The 16,079-nt window shown below is 40.9% G+C and overlaps 2 protein-coding genes across 2 annotated transcripts in view; both read left to right on the plus strand.

Annotated features, from left to right (window-relative positions):
- ptprga (protein tyrosine phosphatase receptor type Ga) overlaps positions 1-4,190 on the plus strand; it is a 378,044-nt gene extending 373,854 nt beyond the window's left edge. The window contains exon 29 of the mRNA XM_069141477.1: positions 341-4,190. Coding sequence (XP_068997578.1) covers positions 341-490 — 150 coding nt within the window. The 3' untranslated portion in view covers positions 491-4,190. The remainder of the gene's footprint in view (positions 1-340) is intronic.
- Positions 4,191-9,975: 5,785 nt separating this feature from the next.
- On the plus strand, positions 9,976-14,499 carry cep15 (centrosomal protein 15). The gene is made up of 4 exons (XM_069141610.1): positions 9,976-10,081; positions 10,456-10,579; positions 11,701-11,769; positions 13,154-14,499. Exons 1-4 carry the CDS (start codon positions 9,996-9,998, stop codon positions 13,328-13,330), a joined length of 456 nt encoding a protein of 151 aa, XP_068997711.1. The 5' UTR covers positions 9,976-9,995; the 3' UTR covers positions 13,331-14,499.
- Positions 14,500-16,079: the final 1,580 nt, after the last annotated feature.

Consider the following 16,079-nt stretch of genomic DNA (forward strand, 5'->3'; position numbering starts at 1 on the left):
CGGTGTTATTCACTGCATATGAGTGGTCAGAACAGCTACATGCTTACAGTCAACATAAAAAAAGACAAAAAAGACTATATTAAAGACAGAGACATCATGATGAGACAGCAATGCCACAATTTCTTGCTTCCAAGATCTTGTGCTTTATACTGCTAATACCAAATATCGATAGGGATTTTCTAAAGTCTGTGTACCAATTTGTTAGGACTGTGTCTTGTATCATTGAACATGGCAGCTGCATCTACATTTAGCAAACCTATGTCCCTATATATAATCTGCTCTCCTCTCTGACTGTCTTTGTTCTGTCTCTCGTCCTCGTCTGTCTCTGTTTGGTTCCCAGGACCAGTATCAGTACCTATACAAAGCTCTGCTTAGCCTCGTCAGCACCAGGGAGAACGGCTCGGGTCTTCTGGCAAGGGACATTAACGGGATGATGTTATCTGTGTCCAACCAGTCAAACCAGGCAGTGAGCATGGAGTCACTGTTCTGAAAGAGGCCCTTCAAGGCCCAGAGCTGAGCTGAGGGTGTCCTGTGGGTCCAAAACACCCTGCGAGGTCCCTGAGCCAACAAAAGAGGCGCTTAACTTTGTAAAACGACAAGGAACTATTGTGGACAAGACTTTTTGAGGCCTTTTTCGCCAGACTCTTGGTTAAAATGAATAACCTGATCACTTTTTTACACTGATAAAAAGTTTTGATATTTATTTTTTTTGCCATTTTATGTCTTAACGTTCTCCTACTGAAGGGTTTGCACCTGCATTTTTCAGTTTCACGACAGCGTTGGTAAGCAACGAGAAACACTTTTCTGTCTTTTCTTGTTTGCACTATATAATGTCAGTGTTACTGCCTGTACTAAAGCTGACTCCCTTGGCTTTTCTTCACTCAAACTCAGATTTTTTTTTTGACATTCCATGTCTTTGGCCCTTATTAAAGCAACTGTTTCTGTGAAGGACATCACTCTGCCTTCCACCTACCAGTTGTTTTAAGACAGTGGACAGAGGGAGGCGCAAACTCTCTGCCTCAATAACAAGATGCCGTCCGATTTCAGATAAGCGTGACCTCCTCTGCCCTGCTCATCTATAGTAGTCATATAACCACTCACATCACAAAAAACAATATCTTGGAACCTCTTGCCACAGGTAGCGCTTGTTGTTGAAATTAATTTCCTCTTCACCTGCTTTTCTTTTTTTTGCCTTGTTTGGTTGTCACTCTCCTTCTTATTAGCGAGTCACACCTGTTAAAATACTTAAGGTGGTGTAACAACTGCTACTGTGAAATTTAAAGATTATTTCTTTGTATAATTCATATTATGCTTTTTAATATATGGGAAACTGTATGTAGACATATCTAAATATATCCTTATCATAATAACTTTGTGATTTTTGTACATGTCCTTTGTGGCCTCCCGCCTCAGGCCGGTTAATTTCCACTGCGTGCTATAGTTTACCACTCCAGTACTCACAGCCATTTGGAAGCGGACGCCCTCAGTCCTCAACATTCTTGTATGCTGCTATGTCATTTCAACTCACACACCATGTACATACATACAGATGCCACATTAGAGATTTTACATATAAACATTTGACCAACTACAACAGATGATGCAAACACATGCCAGCCCGCCTTTTTTGGAAAATCCTATTTTGTTCTTTTGGGGGGTTTTTTTGTAATAAAGTCATTCTCATAGACAAGCACGGATTACGAACACACAGGCCTGTACGTCAGGTGGAGCATTCATGTACTCAGTACCTATACAAAGCTCTGCTTAGCCTCCTGTGTGTCATTAGGTTGAATCAGTATGATCTGCAGGGAAACAGCAGACTCAAAAACCGGCTCTATGCAACAAGTTGGCTACATTTTAGAAATTCAAAACAGGGTTTAAAACAGTCTGTAGGGTTCTCAGAGTTAATCTAGTCCAATTTTGACTAGTCTCATTCATGTTATCTTCCCCTATGCTGTCACTACAGAGGGAAAAAAAAAAACGAAATAACCCTTTTCTTCTGCTTTAGGTTGTTTGGTGCTTAACATGATATTTAATACCTCTTTGAACTGCATGGCGTGTTAGAGCAGAGAATCAGACAAGAAGCATGTCACATTTGCTTTCTCTTAATTTGCTCATTTAAAAGCTTGAAGCCAGTGCTTTTAATGCCACACGTTTGTCCGTTTTGCCCCGATGAGTCATTCTCCATCAGTCTGTCACCTCTGTCGGGTTGAATGTGAAGAGCTGCAGTTTGTTTAGTAACATGGTTTTTGAGTCATTTCACACATTCCTGACTTCACTGAAATTTTGACCTGATCTTTAATCTCGATGCTGCCTGTATCGATAATGTCTGTTTACAATATGATAGATGAGAGCTGCTCTGTCCTACAAAGCCAAAACACAGGAACTAGACATTCAGTCAAAACTGAATTAAGATGGGAATTACAGGGGAGGTCTTTCCTTCCCATACAAATATTACATTGTAGAACTGTGTCATTTTTTAGGTAAAAGAAAAGTAAAGATTCACAAGACCAAACTGCAAAGATCTCTCCAGCTGGTTTTGCTCATCAAATGATACATTTAACTCAATTTACACACTTCACCCAGTTCCTTCCATTATTTATTTTTTTCTGTTTTGATATCTGATTCAGTGTGTCCGATCAAATCAGACAAAAACTATGTCTAAAATGTTACTGCAGGAAGAAAGGTAACTAAACTTGCAAACCTTGCTCAGCTCAGCGTAGCCTCGGACTCCTGATTCATAGTGGTCGAGCGACCTTTAATCACATATTTCAATTTGTTAAATTCATGATTCATTTATTAGACTGAGCTGATGAAACACATTTTTTTGTAGATCCTGTGGTTTCCATGCGCTTCAAATAATAAGTGCTGAAGCTTTTTTGATTTTTTTTTTTTTTTCTTCTTTTCAACATGGAGTCGCGTTGTTCATGTCACTGTCAAAATCAACTCACGCTTAGGTGTTCAACTCTAGTCAAACAAGTGGAAAATATTCATTATTCAAACATTAAAGTTATGCTCTTCACGGATAGTTACATTTTCTTTCATTGTAATGACAAGGAGCCATGGCATACCAGCTCAAATGTGTTGAAAGTAAACAGCATTTAAACTTTTTTTTTAATTTATTTTATTACTCAAATAGAGTTTGATAAGAACCTTCATTAATCATCAATTTAGCTTCATCAGTATCCAACCATACTCTTTTGTCAAACTTGTTTCCATGTTTGTCTTGTTGTCAGCAATTTCTATGAAAAGAAAAAAAAACCACAAGGTCTCAGTAATTTCAGACGTTGCCACCCTATCTGTGGCTCTCAGCCCCATACTGAGTTCTATTCAACACACATTACATTGTTTTCAATTATTTCTTTTCTCAAAACATTTGTGGTCTTTAGCAAACATCACTAAAGCAGATAACATTTTTGGGGACTATTTTCTGTGGCAGATTAAAAGAAACTGAAGAATGTCAAGCTTGTTGGTTTTGTTGACAATGACACATTTGTGGAATTTCATCACCCTTATTCTTTCAATTTTAACAAACTGTCAGCTGTGGCCCAGTTACACATAACACTGTAACGTACCCTGACAAACTGTCGCTCTTCTCATTAAACCAGCCGGTTCACCAGTTTTCAGACCATCTCCATTTTAACTGTAGGGCTCTAACCAGATCTGAGTCAACTGCCGTGGTACACAGACCTATAAAGCTCATTTCTAACACGTCACAAACTTTAAAGCAGGAGCACCCTCTGACTACGTCTGTCTACAGTGTATTATTAAAGGGACTGATATATTGAACTGCAAATTAGACAAGACAGACCTTGTGGAGGCCTGTTCAAGATCCGTGCTCACAGAGGTGTGGTCCCTCGCTCCAACCCCCCCCCCCCCAAGGCCTTGTGTACATAGTTTCCATTTCTCAACCCCTTTTCTGGAGAGATGTATTTTTTAGTGGTTTTGTGGCCTACAAGCAAGGAGCACAGTCTAAAACGTGTCCTGCTTCAGCTGCAGTGACCGCTCACACACAAACACACACCCACACACAGACATTTCTACATCTACACATTTCTTTGACATGAGGATGTTGTTCTAATTTAAGTGCAGATTTTGATGACATTCTGTACCTCTGTGATCGATGATGTAAAATGAAGTTCAGTGGTTTTGCATTTTGAATGAAAATGTGAACGCATTTATTTATTTATTCCCCCCCCCCCCCCCCCCCCCCCCCCCGCACAGCACAAGACAGATGTGTTGAAGGAGAAACAGAAAGGGGGACAAATATACTTTGATTTTCTTTTCAAAAGAACTTTAACCAAAGACTTCTTCCCATGCAGAAAAATATGTTGGGCTCGCTGTTCTGTCTTTTGCTGATTTCTCTTCTCCTGACTGGACGCCCAGCAACCGCCCCACTCCTAACCTCTCCCTCACACTAGAACTGTGTCTATATCAGTGTCATTATGAAAAGTTGCTTCAAATTCTCACTTAAGTATCAGTTTGTTTAACTTCAGCAACAAAGTCCCTTCAGGCAGTTATTGTTTACGTCATTGTTTCGGATAAAGGGATGCATCAAAAGATAGTAAAGTAAGCAGACAGAGCATTAAAGATGCTAAACATATATTTACAGACTCCCTTGCAGTTTTATCTCTTTTTGAAATGAAGGCCATCTGAGCTAAACTCTCCATCGAAAAAAACATTTACTGTTTCTGGGCCGTTGCTTTCTTTTCTTAAGTAGCCTAACAAGTCACACCAGAAAGAGGCACAACAAAACTCATTTCTGTACTCTGTGATCTAATGTTTCTGCTGAGCTAACTTTTAGCATGTTTGCTACGCATTTGTGCTAATCAGTTAAAGAAGCAAGCAGTGGCCATCAGGACAAGTTCGATCGGATAATTCAAAGATAATTTATTTTACTATGCAAGACACAGCTGATTGCAGAGCATAGTGCAATATTTTGTCAACCCTGTTTCCTACAAATGGCCTTTATATTCAACTAAATTGAAACAGCAATTATAAAGTTCAAAGTGACCAGATTACATTTCATCTTAATGTATTTTGCGAGTCATAAGTACATTACTACTGAAGGTTTCAGTTAAATGTTTAATCTCCATCTGCAATGACTTCAGCATTATTCAACTTTTTATGTTTTTTTTAGACAGCTCCTGCTTAAAGTCAAGGAAAGGTAGTGTGCTTGGTCTGCTTTAATACCAAACAAGTCCACAAAGATATTGTTTATTTAAATTTAAGAAAAACTACCATGTTTCCCAACCTGTTAACCAATTTTCTTTTTCTACCTGAACCCCAGACGGGAGTCTGGATGTGAACCCCAGTCTTTGGTGTAAGAGTCATGTGCTGGACATCCACCATCCACACCAAGCACCTCCTCCTGACTCCAATGCAGTTCATAGATGTGACACTTCATTCAAAAAAGATCATCCAGCCAGCAATTACGTTGCACTGAAACTTAACTGGAAAACTATGTAGATATGTAGAAATGCCATTTCCAGGAGACAGGGTGATATCAAACTGGGGTTGGCGCAGCTAATTTGGCAGCTGCTCCTATTTGTAAACTGTCTGGACCTCAAAGTTTAGCACTGTGAGAAGAGTTTGCAGTTCCCGTGGGTTAGCATGGTGAAGGAACTGACTGAATGAAATGAAGAGATTTTTGAAGTGTTGCTGTTCGGACTGCAGGTGTGATCAGGCCCCTAAGATGGTCAGTCTACCGTTTTTCCTTTCTCCAAGTGATTATGATCAATATGATCATTCTGAATGAAAAGGTTTTTGTGTTGCCTTTGAAACGCTTACGCAGCTGTACTGTCGATAAGAAATGTACATATATTTTGTTGCCTCTGTAACCCGGCCCTTCTCTGGAAGCTGTGTATGTATTGACTGTCAGTGGAAACGATGAATCAGATTATGAAAGTCCCATCATCCAAATATCCACATTTCTCTTTTGTAAGACTTCACATGTACAACAAAACTCTCACACGGTTTCCAATCGGACACTGTCTGGTTTAGAGTCACAAATATTTTCACTCACTCACTGTTGGCTTCGCATTCTAGTTTCCAGCCTCATGCCCTCCATCAATGTTCAGGCAGTGATTGTGATATTACAATGTTTATCCCCTCCTTTTTGATTTATTTCCTCTTGGTTTCCATCCTCAGGAGGTGATGGCTCTGTTGTCAGGCGTGTCCAGCTCTCTTATAAGTCATGACTTAATCTCTTGTGCATTGACCTGTTTTAAAAAGGTGGCTGTTCTTTCCTCTTTTGTAACCTGAAATAAGACAAGGCGATGGATTTCTTTTTTTGTTCATTTGTTTGGTTAAAAGCTATATCAGAGCATTCTATTATAGTGTTATTTAATATGTAAATGGTATTGCTATACATAAAATAAAATATGGGTTTTGATGTAATTTTCTGAAATCATTTGTGTGATAATATTAGTGTTTTTTTGTGTGTGATAGTTTTTTTTTCTGCAGGTTATGTTGTAGCTCTTGTTTGGTTGCCCGTCTGACTCACTTCAGCTTATAAAACATTTCTAGAAACCAGGCTTTTTTTTTTACCGTTATCATGTGTGAGCTTCTATTACTTTTTAAACAAAAAGAATGATCATTTATTTTTGGTGTTGCACATTATGAAGATGCTTGTGTACCAAACTGATACAAGTGAAATTTTTGACTTAAATGAAGGTTGAACACAACAATACTAGCTGTTTATCAAATTTAATTTGACTTAAGATGCTTTTAAATTTAAGAAAGCAGCATTTAGAATAGCTCCAGGACTCTGTGAGTAGATCATAGAAATCTGCAGGACAGAGAAAGAGACTTTCTGAGTCATATATATTATTGGTTATTATGAATGTTATGTTTCCATAGAGACGTGTAATTCACAGAAAGGTAGTTCTAGCTCCTGCTCTCTTGAAAACTGTTATTTTCAAATGCACATTTGTTGCACTTGATGTGACGCTATTTTTCTTTTTTTTATTGATTTTGTTTGTAGTCAGTCTTCATGCGTCTTCACTCTCTGCAACTAAACAGCTCGTATTACCTGTTTTCTTTTATTTCCTTTTTGTTCGTATATATCAGCCAGTTTGTTGTAGTTCTTGGTTCTAATTGGCTGTTGCTGACTGTACATGTAACTTGAGAACTGCTTTAAAAGCTGAACCAACACTTGTAAGGATGAGTAATTTGTTTGATGAATGTGTCTTCTTCTTGGCTTTTATCGAAGGACCGTTTACCTCAAAGTTGGCTCTTTTGATCATGTTGAAGGCTAACTGGAACCTTATATGTTCAAATGAGCAAATCCCTTGAAAAAAGTACATTTTGGACCAATATGAAATGTTCTGTTTCACACTCGTTAGTGCACCTGCATAGCATTATGGGTATGGAGGACCATGGCTGGTGAAGCCACTTCCTCAGAGACAGCAGTCTAATGTGATGTCCTAAAAAGTCTGTGTTTTTCACAGTTTGTTGAAAACGGTTTTGAGAAATCAAGCGCCACAGGCGACTTCATCAGAAGAAGATTTGCCATCACAAAAGTTTTCACTGGCAGTCGATGTTGACGGCAAGTACATACTGAATGGCTTCCCATATCTGGAAAAAGATGACCGCAGGCCAGACGCACATTGCCTTGTAGAGAGTCTGGTGCTGAAGCACTTCCAACACACTTTCCAATGCATTACCAGCCTGTTGGGCAACATCAACGGGAACAAACAGGAACTCCCACCTTCTGTGCGAGGGAGAGAGGAGCTGTCCAGTTCCAAGGTGCTGAAACATGATAAAATGGTACTGTCCATATACCACCGGAAGCCCAACAGAAATAGAAACACCCTCAGCACGCAACACCAGCATGCAGCCATCTCCACAGACATGAGGAGAAAGCCAGACACTGATTTTTTACAACCAAACAAAAGCAGGGGTTGAACTTTGACCAAATGGCTTGGCAGGACTCAGTGAAAGGTCAGTATTATCATTAATTGTTGAAGTCATTAAAACATTAGTTATTTTGTTGAATACATTTTCTTCCATGGAACATGCAGAAGACATTATAACCTGTATTACAGGTCAGATACTGGTTGATTGTCTAACCAACTTGGTACAAATGCTCACGGACGCATTAGCTGTGATGCCTTATGTTGTCAAGTACTGACTTGTGTTTCTATTTGTGTTCAGGAGGATCGGCTTCACTGCCTGTGGCTTGCTGCTGCAGCCCACACCGGTCTCTACACCCGCCAGTACCTTCCCATTATGCTTCATTATTTCAGTCCAAGGATTCTTCTGAGTCCAATTTTCTCTTCAGAGTCATTAAAATCTGCTGTTCTTTTGGGGAGGGGGGAGGGGGGGTTTATCAGTGGTTTTATGTTATTGTTTTTGTTTCTTTTTCAATGAAGCACCTTGTAACCTTGTACTATATAAATTGTGTTTTTTTATTAAATAATTCTATTGCCATATTGTCATTTTATGAGTTGAATAAGAGGACCACAATTAGCATTTTTCTATGTGTTGTAGAATAATAAATAAATTAACCTTGCACCTTAAAACTCAACGCATTCAAAAAATATGAACTGTGTTAAATCAGTTCACTTTCAGATTTAGTTAAAGCTAAAGCAGATTACAGTGTACCTAAATGTCAAACTAAACTAAAATACTCCAATCAAAGAGAACAAATGCAGTGATAGCTCCGAAAGCAGAACTCCAGTAAAACCGGGCAAATTAATGACAAAAGCACAGTCAGATTAATGCAGTGTCTACACAGGAGTGAGAGCAGCATGTCAGCAGAGCTGCAGCAGCTCTGGTGCCCCGTCTTTCTCCATTACACAAGAGGCACTCAGTGCAGGATTGAGCTGTAGGACAGGAAAATGCTGAAACTCCAAAGTCAGCGTGGTTACACATGTTCAACAGAAGAAACGAGACATTGGCTGTAAAATGTGCTTCAGCTCGTGTTTACAGGCCTACAGTCTGCGTGAAACAAGAGTTCTTGTGTCCGTAGCGAGATTGATAAAAAAATAAAAAAATAAAAAATTCTGTTAAACAGACACGTGTAAGAAATGACTAAAAAAAAACATGTCTGAAACACTTTTTTCTTAGACACAGCTTAGTCCGGTGACATACGTTTCAGTAGTTAAACTGCATTGCAATATCTTCTACATGACACACACACACAGGCACATACTGCAATTGTGTGTTTGTATCATCTAAATGCCATCCATTCTGTCCACTAGCATTTGGAAAGTGTACAAGAGTCATATGATCATCCCATTCATGTATGTAGGGGACCAATAGGAAGTCACTGGCCTCTTAACTCAGCCCTATGGCAGTTTGTCCCTGTAGTCACTCTCAGGCTCAGAAAGCATGTTCTCCATACACCACAATTATAGAGGAGATATCTGTAAAACTCAAAAACAAGGTCTGTTTTTATTCTTACTAATATGAATTTCTAATTCCACGATTGTTGGATACAGAATAGGCTACATGTCTATGTATCTTGTCTATGACAAGGAGAGAGACAGAGGAAGACTGTCAAGGACACCTATATTGCCTCCATGCAATATAGGCCACGTATTGAGAAAACGCCTCGCATCATAAAACAGATTCAAATTGCAGTGAATTAAACACAACGGGAAGTCTATTGACCGCATCCACTGCTTTCTAAAATAAAACCATCAGGGGGCAGCAAGCACCGGGTATAGCGATTGCTCTGGGACTAAACTCCTACCAAAGAGCAGCTGTTGTCAGCTTCCGGGTGAGATTTTCGAAATATAAACATGCTATTTGTAAGATTCGAATAGAAAGTTTGGGATTTTGATATGAAGCGATAAACTTAACGTCAAACTCTATTATAATACACATTATTGTAGAGTAACGTAAGCATTTTTTTTTTTTCCCCAGCAGCAGCAGTCAGGTAGCATTTTCAGTAAAACTGCTAAAGCATGCACAGAAGTCTTTTATTTTGAAGTACAAATTTCTCCCACTTCGGCCGTATTCATTACGTCAAGCTGTTGGTTAGGTTAATGTCACACTCCGGAGGGTCTTATCTGCCGGCAATGTCTGCCTCTCTGCGTGAAGAAATGGAATTAATTGAGAAACACGAGGAGATGTGAGTCAGCACTCTTGAGTAGGATCTAGTGTGGATCCAGTTTGGGTCTGCGGCGCACCCGTGAAGACTGCGCTCTACGTGTGTGACGTCGGTACTGTGCGCAACCGAGCACACCTTTTTACCTGTGGCGTTTTGTGAATAACCTACTGACGTCTTCACGCTTTTCATCGGAAGCCTGCGCGTGTAACAGCAACACGAAGAATGTGCCCTAGTTTGTGCCCCTCGCGAATCAGCAAACGGAGCGAACCATTGTTGTTGTTGTTGTTGTTGTTGTTTGTTAATCAAGCGACAACGTGACAGAAACTCCCACCACGGGGTTACCGGCGCTTTTGTCCCTCTGACTCAGGTGTCCCCTCTCTGCTGTGCGACGTCAGTTTAGGAAGGCGAGCGGAGCTGCTGGAGCGGACGGAGGGTCGCAGAGAGCAGCCGGACGTCCAGAGGAAGCGGCAGGGGAGGGAGTGTGAGGCCGCTCGCCGCAGGAACGCCTCACTGCTGCAGGTAGGAAGGACTGGTGGTTGTTGCCGGTGGGCCCTTTTATTCCTTCTTCTGCCACAGATTACAGGCGCTGCGGTCTGTGTGAAGAGACGGGAACTACTGATGCACAGAATGTCAACAGTAACCAGTAAAACAAAACAACAACAAAAAAGTACACTTTCTGCACATGGTCTTCTTTCTGTCACGCTCTGTTAAAAAAAACACAAAAAAAAACAGCTTCATTCATTCTGTTACTAAAAGAACAGGAGGCATATCAGGGAGAAATAAACGCAACCACGATTAAATAATAATAGAAATCTGTATTTTAAATATTTAATGACAGGTAGAGTCAGTCTGTCGTGCTTCTAAGCTTTAGGCAGAATAATACTATGCGGCTGCGTTGCGTATGCTGCCATCCAGGCAATGTCCTTTTCAGGAAAGGCGTCGCTTCTTTCAGCAAAACAATGCCAAACTGCATTCTGCCCGTATTTCAACAGCATGGCTCTCTAGTAGAAGACCCCCGGGTGCGAAATTGGCCTCCTGAAGTCCAGACCTGTCACCCATTTAAAAAAATTCTGTGCATTATTAAAATGAAAAATATGACAAAGGAGAAACTGTTGAGCTGATAAAATTATATATTAGGCAATAAAAGGACAACCGTTCACTTCCAAAACTCCAGAAACTGTCTCCTCAGTTCCCAAACATTTAGAGTGTTGTAAAAAGAAGAAGTGATGCAAAACAGTGATGATAATTCCCGTCGCAACTTTTTTGAGACGTGTTGCTGGCATCAAATTCAACATGAGCATATATTTTTCATGAAACAATAGAATTCTCAATTTCAACATTTGATATGTTGTCTTTAGTCTATCTGCTATAAAATGTCGGTTTACGTGATTTGCAAATCATTGCATTCTGTATTTATTTACCTTTTACACAGTGTCCCAACTCTTTTGGTGTTGGGGTTGTACATCTACATTAGTAAAATAATATTTGAAACATGGGTAAACAACCTTTGGACCCATAGTCTTTCAAAGAATCCCGCTTGTCGACCGCCTTTGGAACCCATATTTGTAAGAGTGCATGGCCACAGTTTGCATGGATACGAGTGTAGAAACAGTAGCAGCATCTGCTCTGTGTTCCTGCAGGATCTCCAGAGGATAGAGGATCGTCTCAGAGGAAGACAGCTACCACACCCAAGTCTGCTGGCTCTGGAGGTAACAGGCTTTCAATGCGCACAGCTGTGTGAAGTTTCAGACTAAGTCTTAAATTTAGTTTGTAATTATTAGGTGTTTTTTTATTTTTTTTTTATTTTGTAACTTATTTTAGTGTACAATCAATAAGAAACACAATTAGATAGGCAACAATACATTTAAAAGGCAATTACTCAGACACTGAGAACCAATACCACACAATAACAATGAAAAATATACTGCAGCCCATAAAAAGGTGCAAGCTGAATCTACAGTTTATTGTGCCAATTTTATTTTTTTTACAAATCACATGAACCGATCTCTGGACGGAGGACCGTGGGGTACAAAGAAATGTTTATGTTTTGAGTAATTACATTTCATTTAAATGTTATATATTTTACAGAAAATGAACAATCTAAATCAAAGATGTAATGTCAGAATGATTAAAACACCACTCTGGCATAATTATAATTTCATTATTTAATATCTTGCCAATTTTTTTGACACTTTATCTCGTGGCACTGCCTCAATTTCTCATCTTGACTGGGTCAGAACAAAGAAGGTGGGGCCCAAGCTTAGTCCCAAATTGGGCTGCTCTATTAGGATTTTACAGAGTCTTGTTTAAACATACACATTGCTTCATAAGTTATTTTAGCTATTTTAAAATACATTTTTGTATCTTTAAGTCAGTATATAGAATTTGTATTCCAGTGGTCCTGGTGCGTCTGCAATTTTCAAAAGGACCTGAGCAGAGAGCGCACATCAAATTTTGTGACAAACTTGGTAAATTGACAACAGAGACCTTTAAATGCTTTAGAAAACCTCCGGCAATGAAGCAATGAGCTTGGAGAGGTATCCTGAGTGGCATTCACGTCTCAAGAGGGGCAGAACGTCACTTTCTAAAACCGAAGAAGGCGTGTCTGGTCAGGAGGAACCAGGTGACTTTTATTTGATATTTGCAGGTTCTACTGTGGCGTTCTGAGGCGTTTAAGGGAAAACATTCCGTGGAAACGACCAGGATTGTGACACAATGGCAACTGGTGTATCCAACATGACATTGTACAAGTTTATTGTCATTTGCATCATCACAATTATCGTTCCCCAGCATTCCTTCTCGCTGAATTTGACTCCCTGCCTCTTCGTTCTCTAACTTCCCTCCGCTCTGTGCACATCACAGTGCTGCGCATTGTTCGCATCAGAGTCAGTCTCTGAACTTTTTGATCCACCCTTGTATAAGGTATATAATGAAGCTGGATTTAGAAAATCCTTCATTTTATACAATACTGTAATTGACTGAAGTGTCAATGTCGGTCGGGTGAGTTATTGTGCTGGCATAGAGCCTTCATGATGCATTCATATGTTGCCCATCTTGCCCATCAATGAGGTTTCTATGGTTTCTCTCTTTCAGACAAGATATTGGATGTCAGTGGAAGAGTCCCTCCCAACCTGGGAGCACTCCCTGCTGGGTAAAGGCCCACACCCTACTGATGGCTCCCGACATTCACCCCATAGAACCAAACAGAAACCCAGCACTGCTAAAGACCACGGCCTGCCTCCTCGCCCAAAACCCAGGACTGCTAGATAAGTGAGTCGTGATGGCCCGACTGTAGTCAGAAATGTCGTGCTTGTGGTCCCATGGTGCAGGTGATTCTAATATCTCCTTCAGACCCAAGTAGTAAATCTGAGAGTCTATCTGAATGAGTCAGTGTGGTTCAGTGACCTTCATTCATTCTGGCCAGGGTTAAGTGGCAGTGTTTCTTTCAGGGATGGAAGTTAATTGGGTGCCACCAACATTTCAATCTCTTTTAACTTGCCGACAAGAAAACAGATGGGCGGGATGGAGGGGAACTACACACCACACCGGCATCTTTACTAAGAGTGACAACCACAGTGATACAGTTACATGTATTCCTGGGGCCAGAGGAGGTGACATTGAATCCTATTCGAAACTGCTGGCAAAGGCTAAAGTTAGATAGTTATTAACCTAGGCTGTTGTGACATCCAATTACTTCAATCAGAGGTCACTGACTTTGATTTGTACTTGGTGTTTAATTTTGCCAAAACCGGCTGACCTCCAACACTACTGTCTAAACAGTCTTTTACTGACTCCTGGGCAGATGTTTTTACACAGTTAAATAAAGTGTTTGTGTTTGCAGTTTTGTCATAAATCCACTAGAGGGAGCCAGCGTCAAAGATTAAAAAAAAAAAAAAAAAAAAAAAAAAAAAAAAAGGGTTTTCATAAGAAAAGCTAAAACTTTAGTTTAGGAAATTTCCACACAGTCAGCAAAACAATCAGTTCATATTGATGAGAAGGAATTACAAGTTGCCTTGTCTCTAATTATGACTGGCTGTATTATTTTCTAAAAACATTGATTAACAACCCTGAAATAATCTTTGTTTGCTGAGGTTTTGAATCTCAGCATTTTAAAATGAATCAACAAATAAACTTGTCAAAGGCTTCTCTTTGAGTTTATTTGTGTGCATGCAGTGTTTCTGATGATGACCTCAACATGCATCTGCATTACAGACAATGTCCACAAACAATCTGCTAATATTCTTAATATTCACTGTTCAAGAACAGTTAGGGCTCAGCCAGTAGCTTGAAAAATAAAGTTTTTACCAGCAGTACACCTGTTTCTTGTTCACAACACAAAAACAGTCAATTCTCACAAGAAAAGTCATTTCAGCAATGAGTTTCACTGTTGAGTTCTTGTACTGTTTTTTTTTGTACAAAAAAAAAAAAGACAATAAACACTAATGCATTTAAAAAGTTTGGCTACTTACTTTTTATTTATTGTTTTCAATAGGCACTGGTCAAATGTTTTCAGGATTGTGGCCGTCCAAAGTGTTTTTGGAGGTCTCCGCTTTGTCAGCTGCTATTTATAAAGCGAGCCTATATGCAGCATGACTGCTTCTTTTCATTGGGTTACGGGGGGGGGGGGTCCCAACATCACACAGCCTGCAGTTTAACTGGCTGATGTAACTTGAGTTGTATGTGGATGTACAGTGCAGAGACACGGGTCGCAGTGACAGTGGAGTTATGCGAGGAGACCCATGCATTTGTCGTTAAATGCAAAATACCATGGCACCTGCTTCTTCACTGTTCGGGGGGGGGATGAAGACCCCCAGCCTCTCACTTTTACTACCTCTCTGTACCCCTCCCTCCCTTTAACCCCTAATTGTCGGTGATCAGATCTGCGCCAGGCTGACTCGGACTGGCGGCTTGACAAACGCAATCATCCGGACAGCCGGGGGTTGAGGTGGCCGGTGGTTGGCAGCTGCCCCGGCTCCTCAGCTGGGGCCCCAGCGTTGCATGCCCTCGGGGGGTCAACTAGCCACCGGCCACCTCTGACTGACTGGACCAGTCTGGACTGATGTGTTCTGGGTGGTGGGCTGCTGGACCAGGACACGGAGGGGGGTGGGGGGAAGTGTCGTGAGGTCAAGGGCAGGACTTAAGAAAGGAAGGGGTGGGGGAGGTATTACGGCTGAGTGTCCAATCGTGGGTGACAAGGTCGAGGGGAGTGGGAGGGTGAGATGGAGGATGATGAAGATGCGATTTAGCGAATTATCTAAAAGGGTTTTGAAGAGCACGATCTGGAGCCCTTCCAAATGACTAGCCTTGCTTTATGTATTCTAATGGCCAAGGCCCTGGGGTGCTGGGGCCCGAGTCACCACTGTTGTCAGTGACCAGACCTGGATTCACCCTGCCAGCCACCGACAACAACAACCCCTCAGACAGCAGCCCGGCTCTCCTCCAACCCTCCTCTGTCCCTGGTGGCGTGGCATGAATCTGGAGCCATGAGATTATGCAACACTGTTCGGCTATTGAGAGCCCACTGAGAGCCCTGACAGTTAATTGGCTGAGCCCAAAGCCTGCAAATGGTTAAGTGTTGACTCCAGTTGATTGGATAATGGGTAATTGCATGCTGCATTTCATTCAGTGATATGCTGCGGGTGTAGCAGGGCAAGTGAAGGGGAGGGGAAGAACGGAGGAGGGAAAATATTTTGCCGTGCTGCGTTTTTGCAGCCTGTTATTTCCCACACTGAGTCTGTTGCATTTGTTTGGATCTCGAGCGTGGAGAGTTCACAGATTTTTTTTTTTAGCAACAGTTGATGCAAATTTCCATTGCAAATGACATCATTTTATTATTAAAGCTTTCCATTTTCACACTCATTTTTTGAATTGAGATTTCACAGATCAGAGTGGCTGCCGCGTCATGCCTGGTGGTGTTTGAGGCTTCCCTCTGACCCTGTGTGAGCTTGTATGTCCAGGGTCTCTCCTTTGATCATGGCATGTCACCTCTACTTAAGAGCCCGGGCTGCCAGCTCCTTGT

The sequence above is a fragment of the Embiotoca jacksoni genome, unplaced genomic scaffold (genome assembly GCF_022577435.1).
Source record: "Embiotoca jacksoni isolate LCO1_2020_lvr unplaced genomic scaffold, fEmbJac1.0.p SCAF_1, whole genome shotgun sequence".
Taxonomy (NCBI): Eukaryota; Metazoa; Chordata; class Actinopteri; family Embiotocidae; genus Embiotoca; species Embiotoca jacksoni.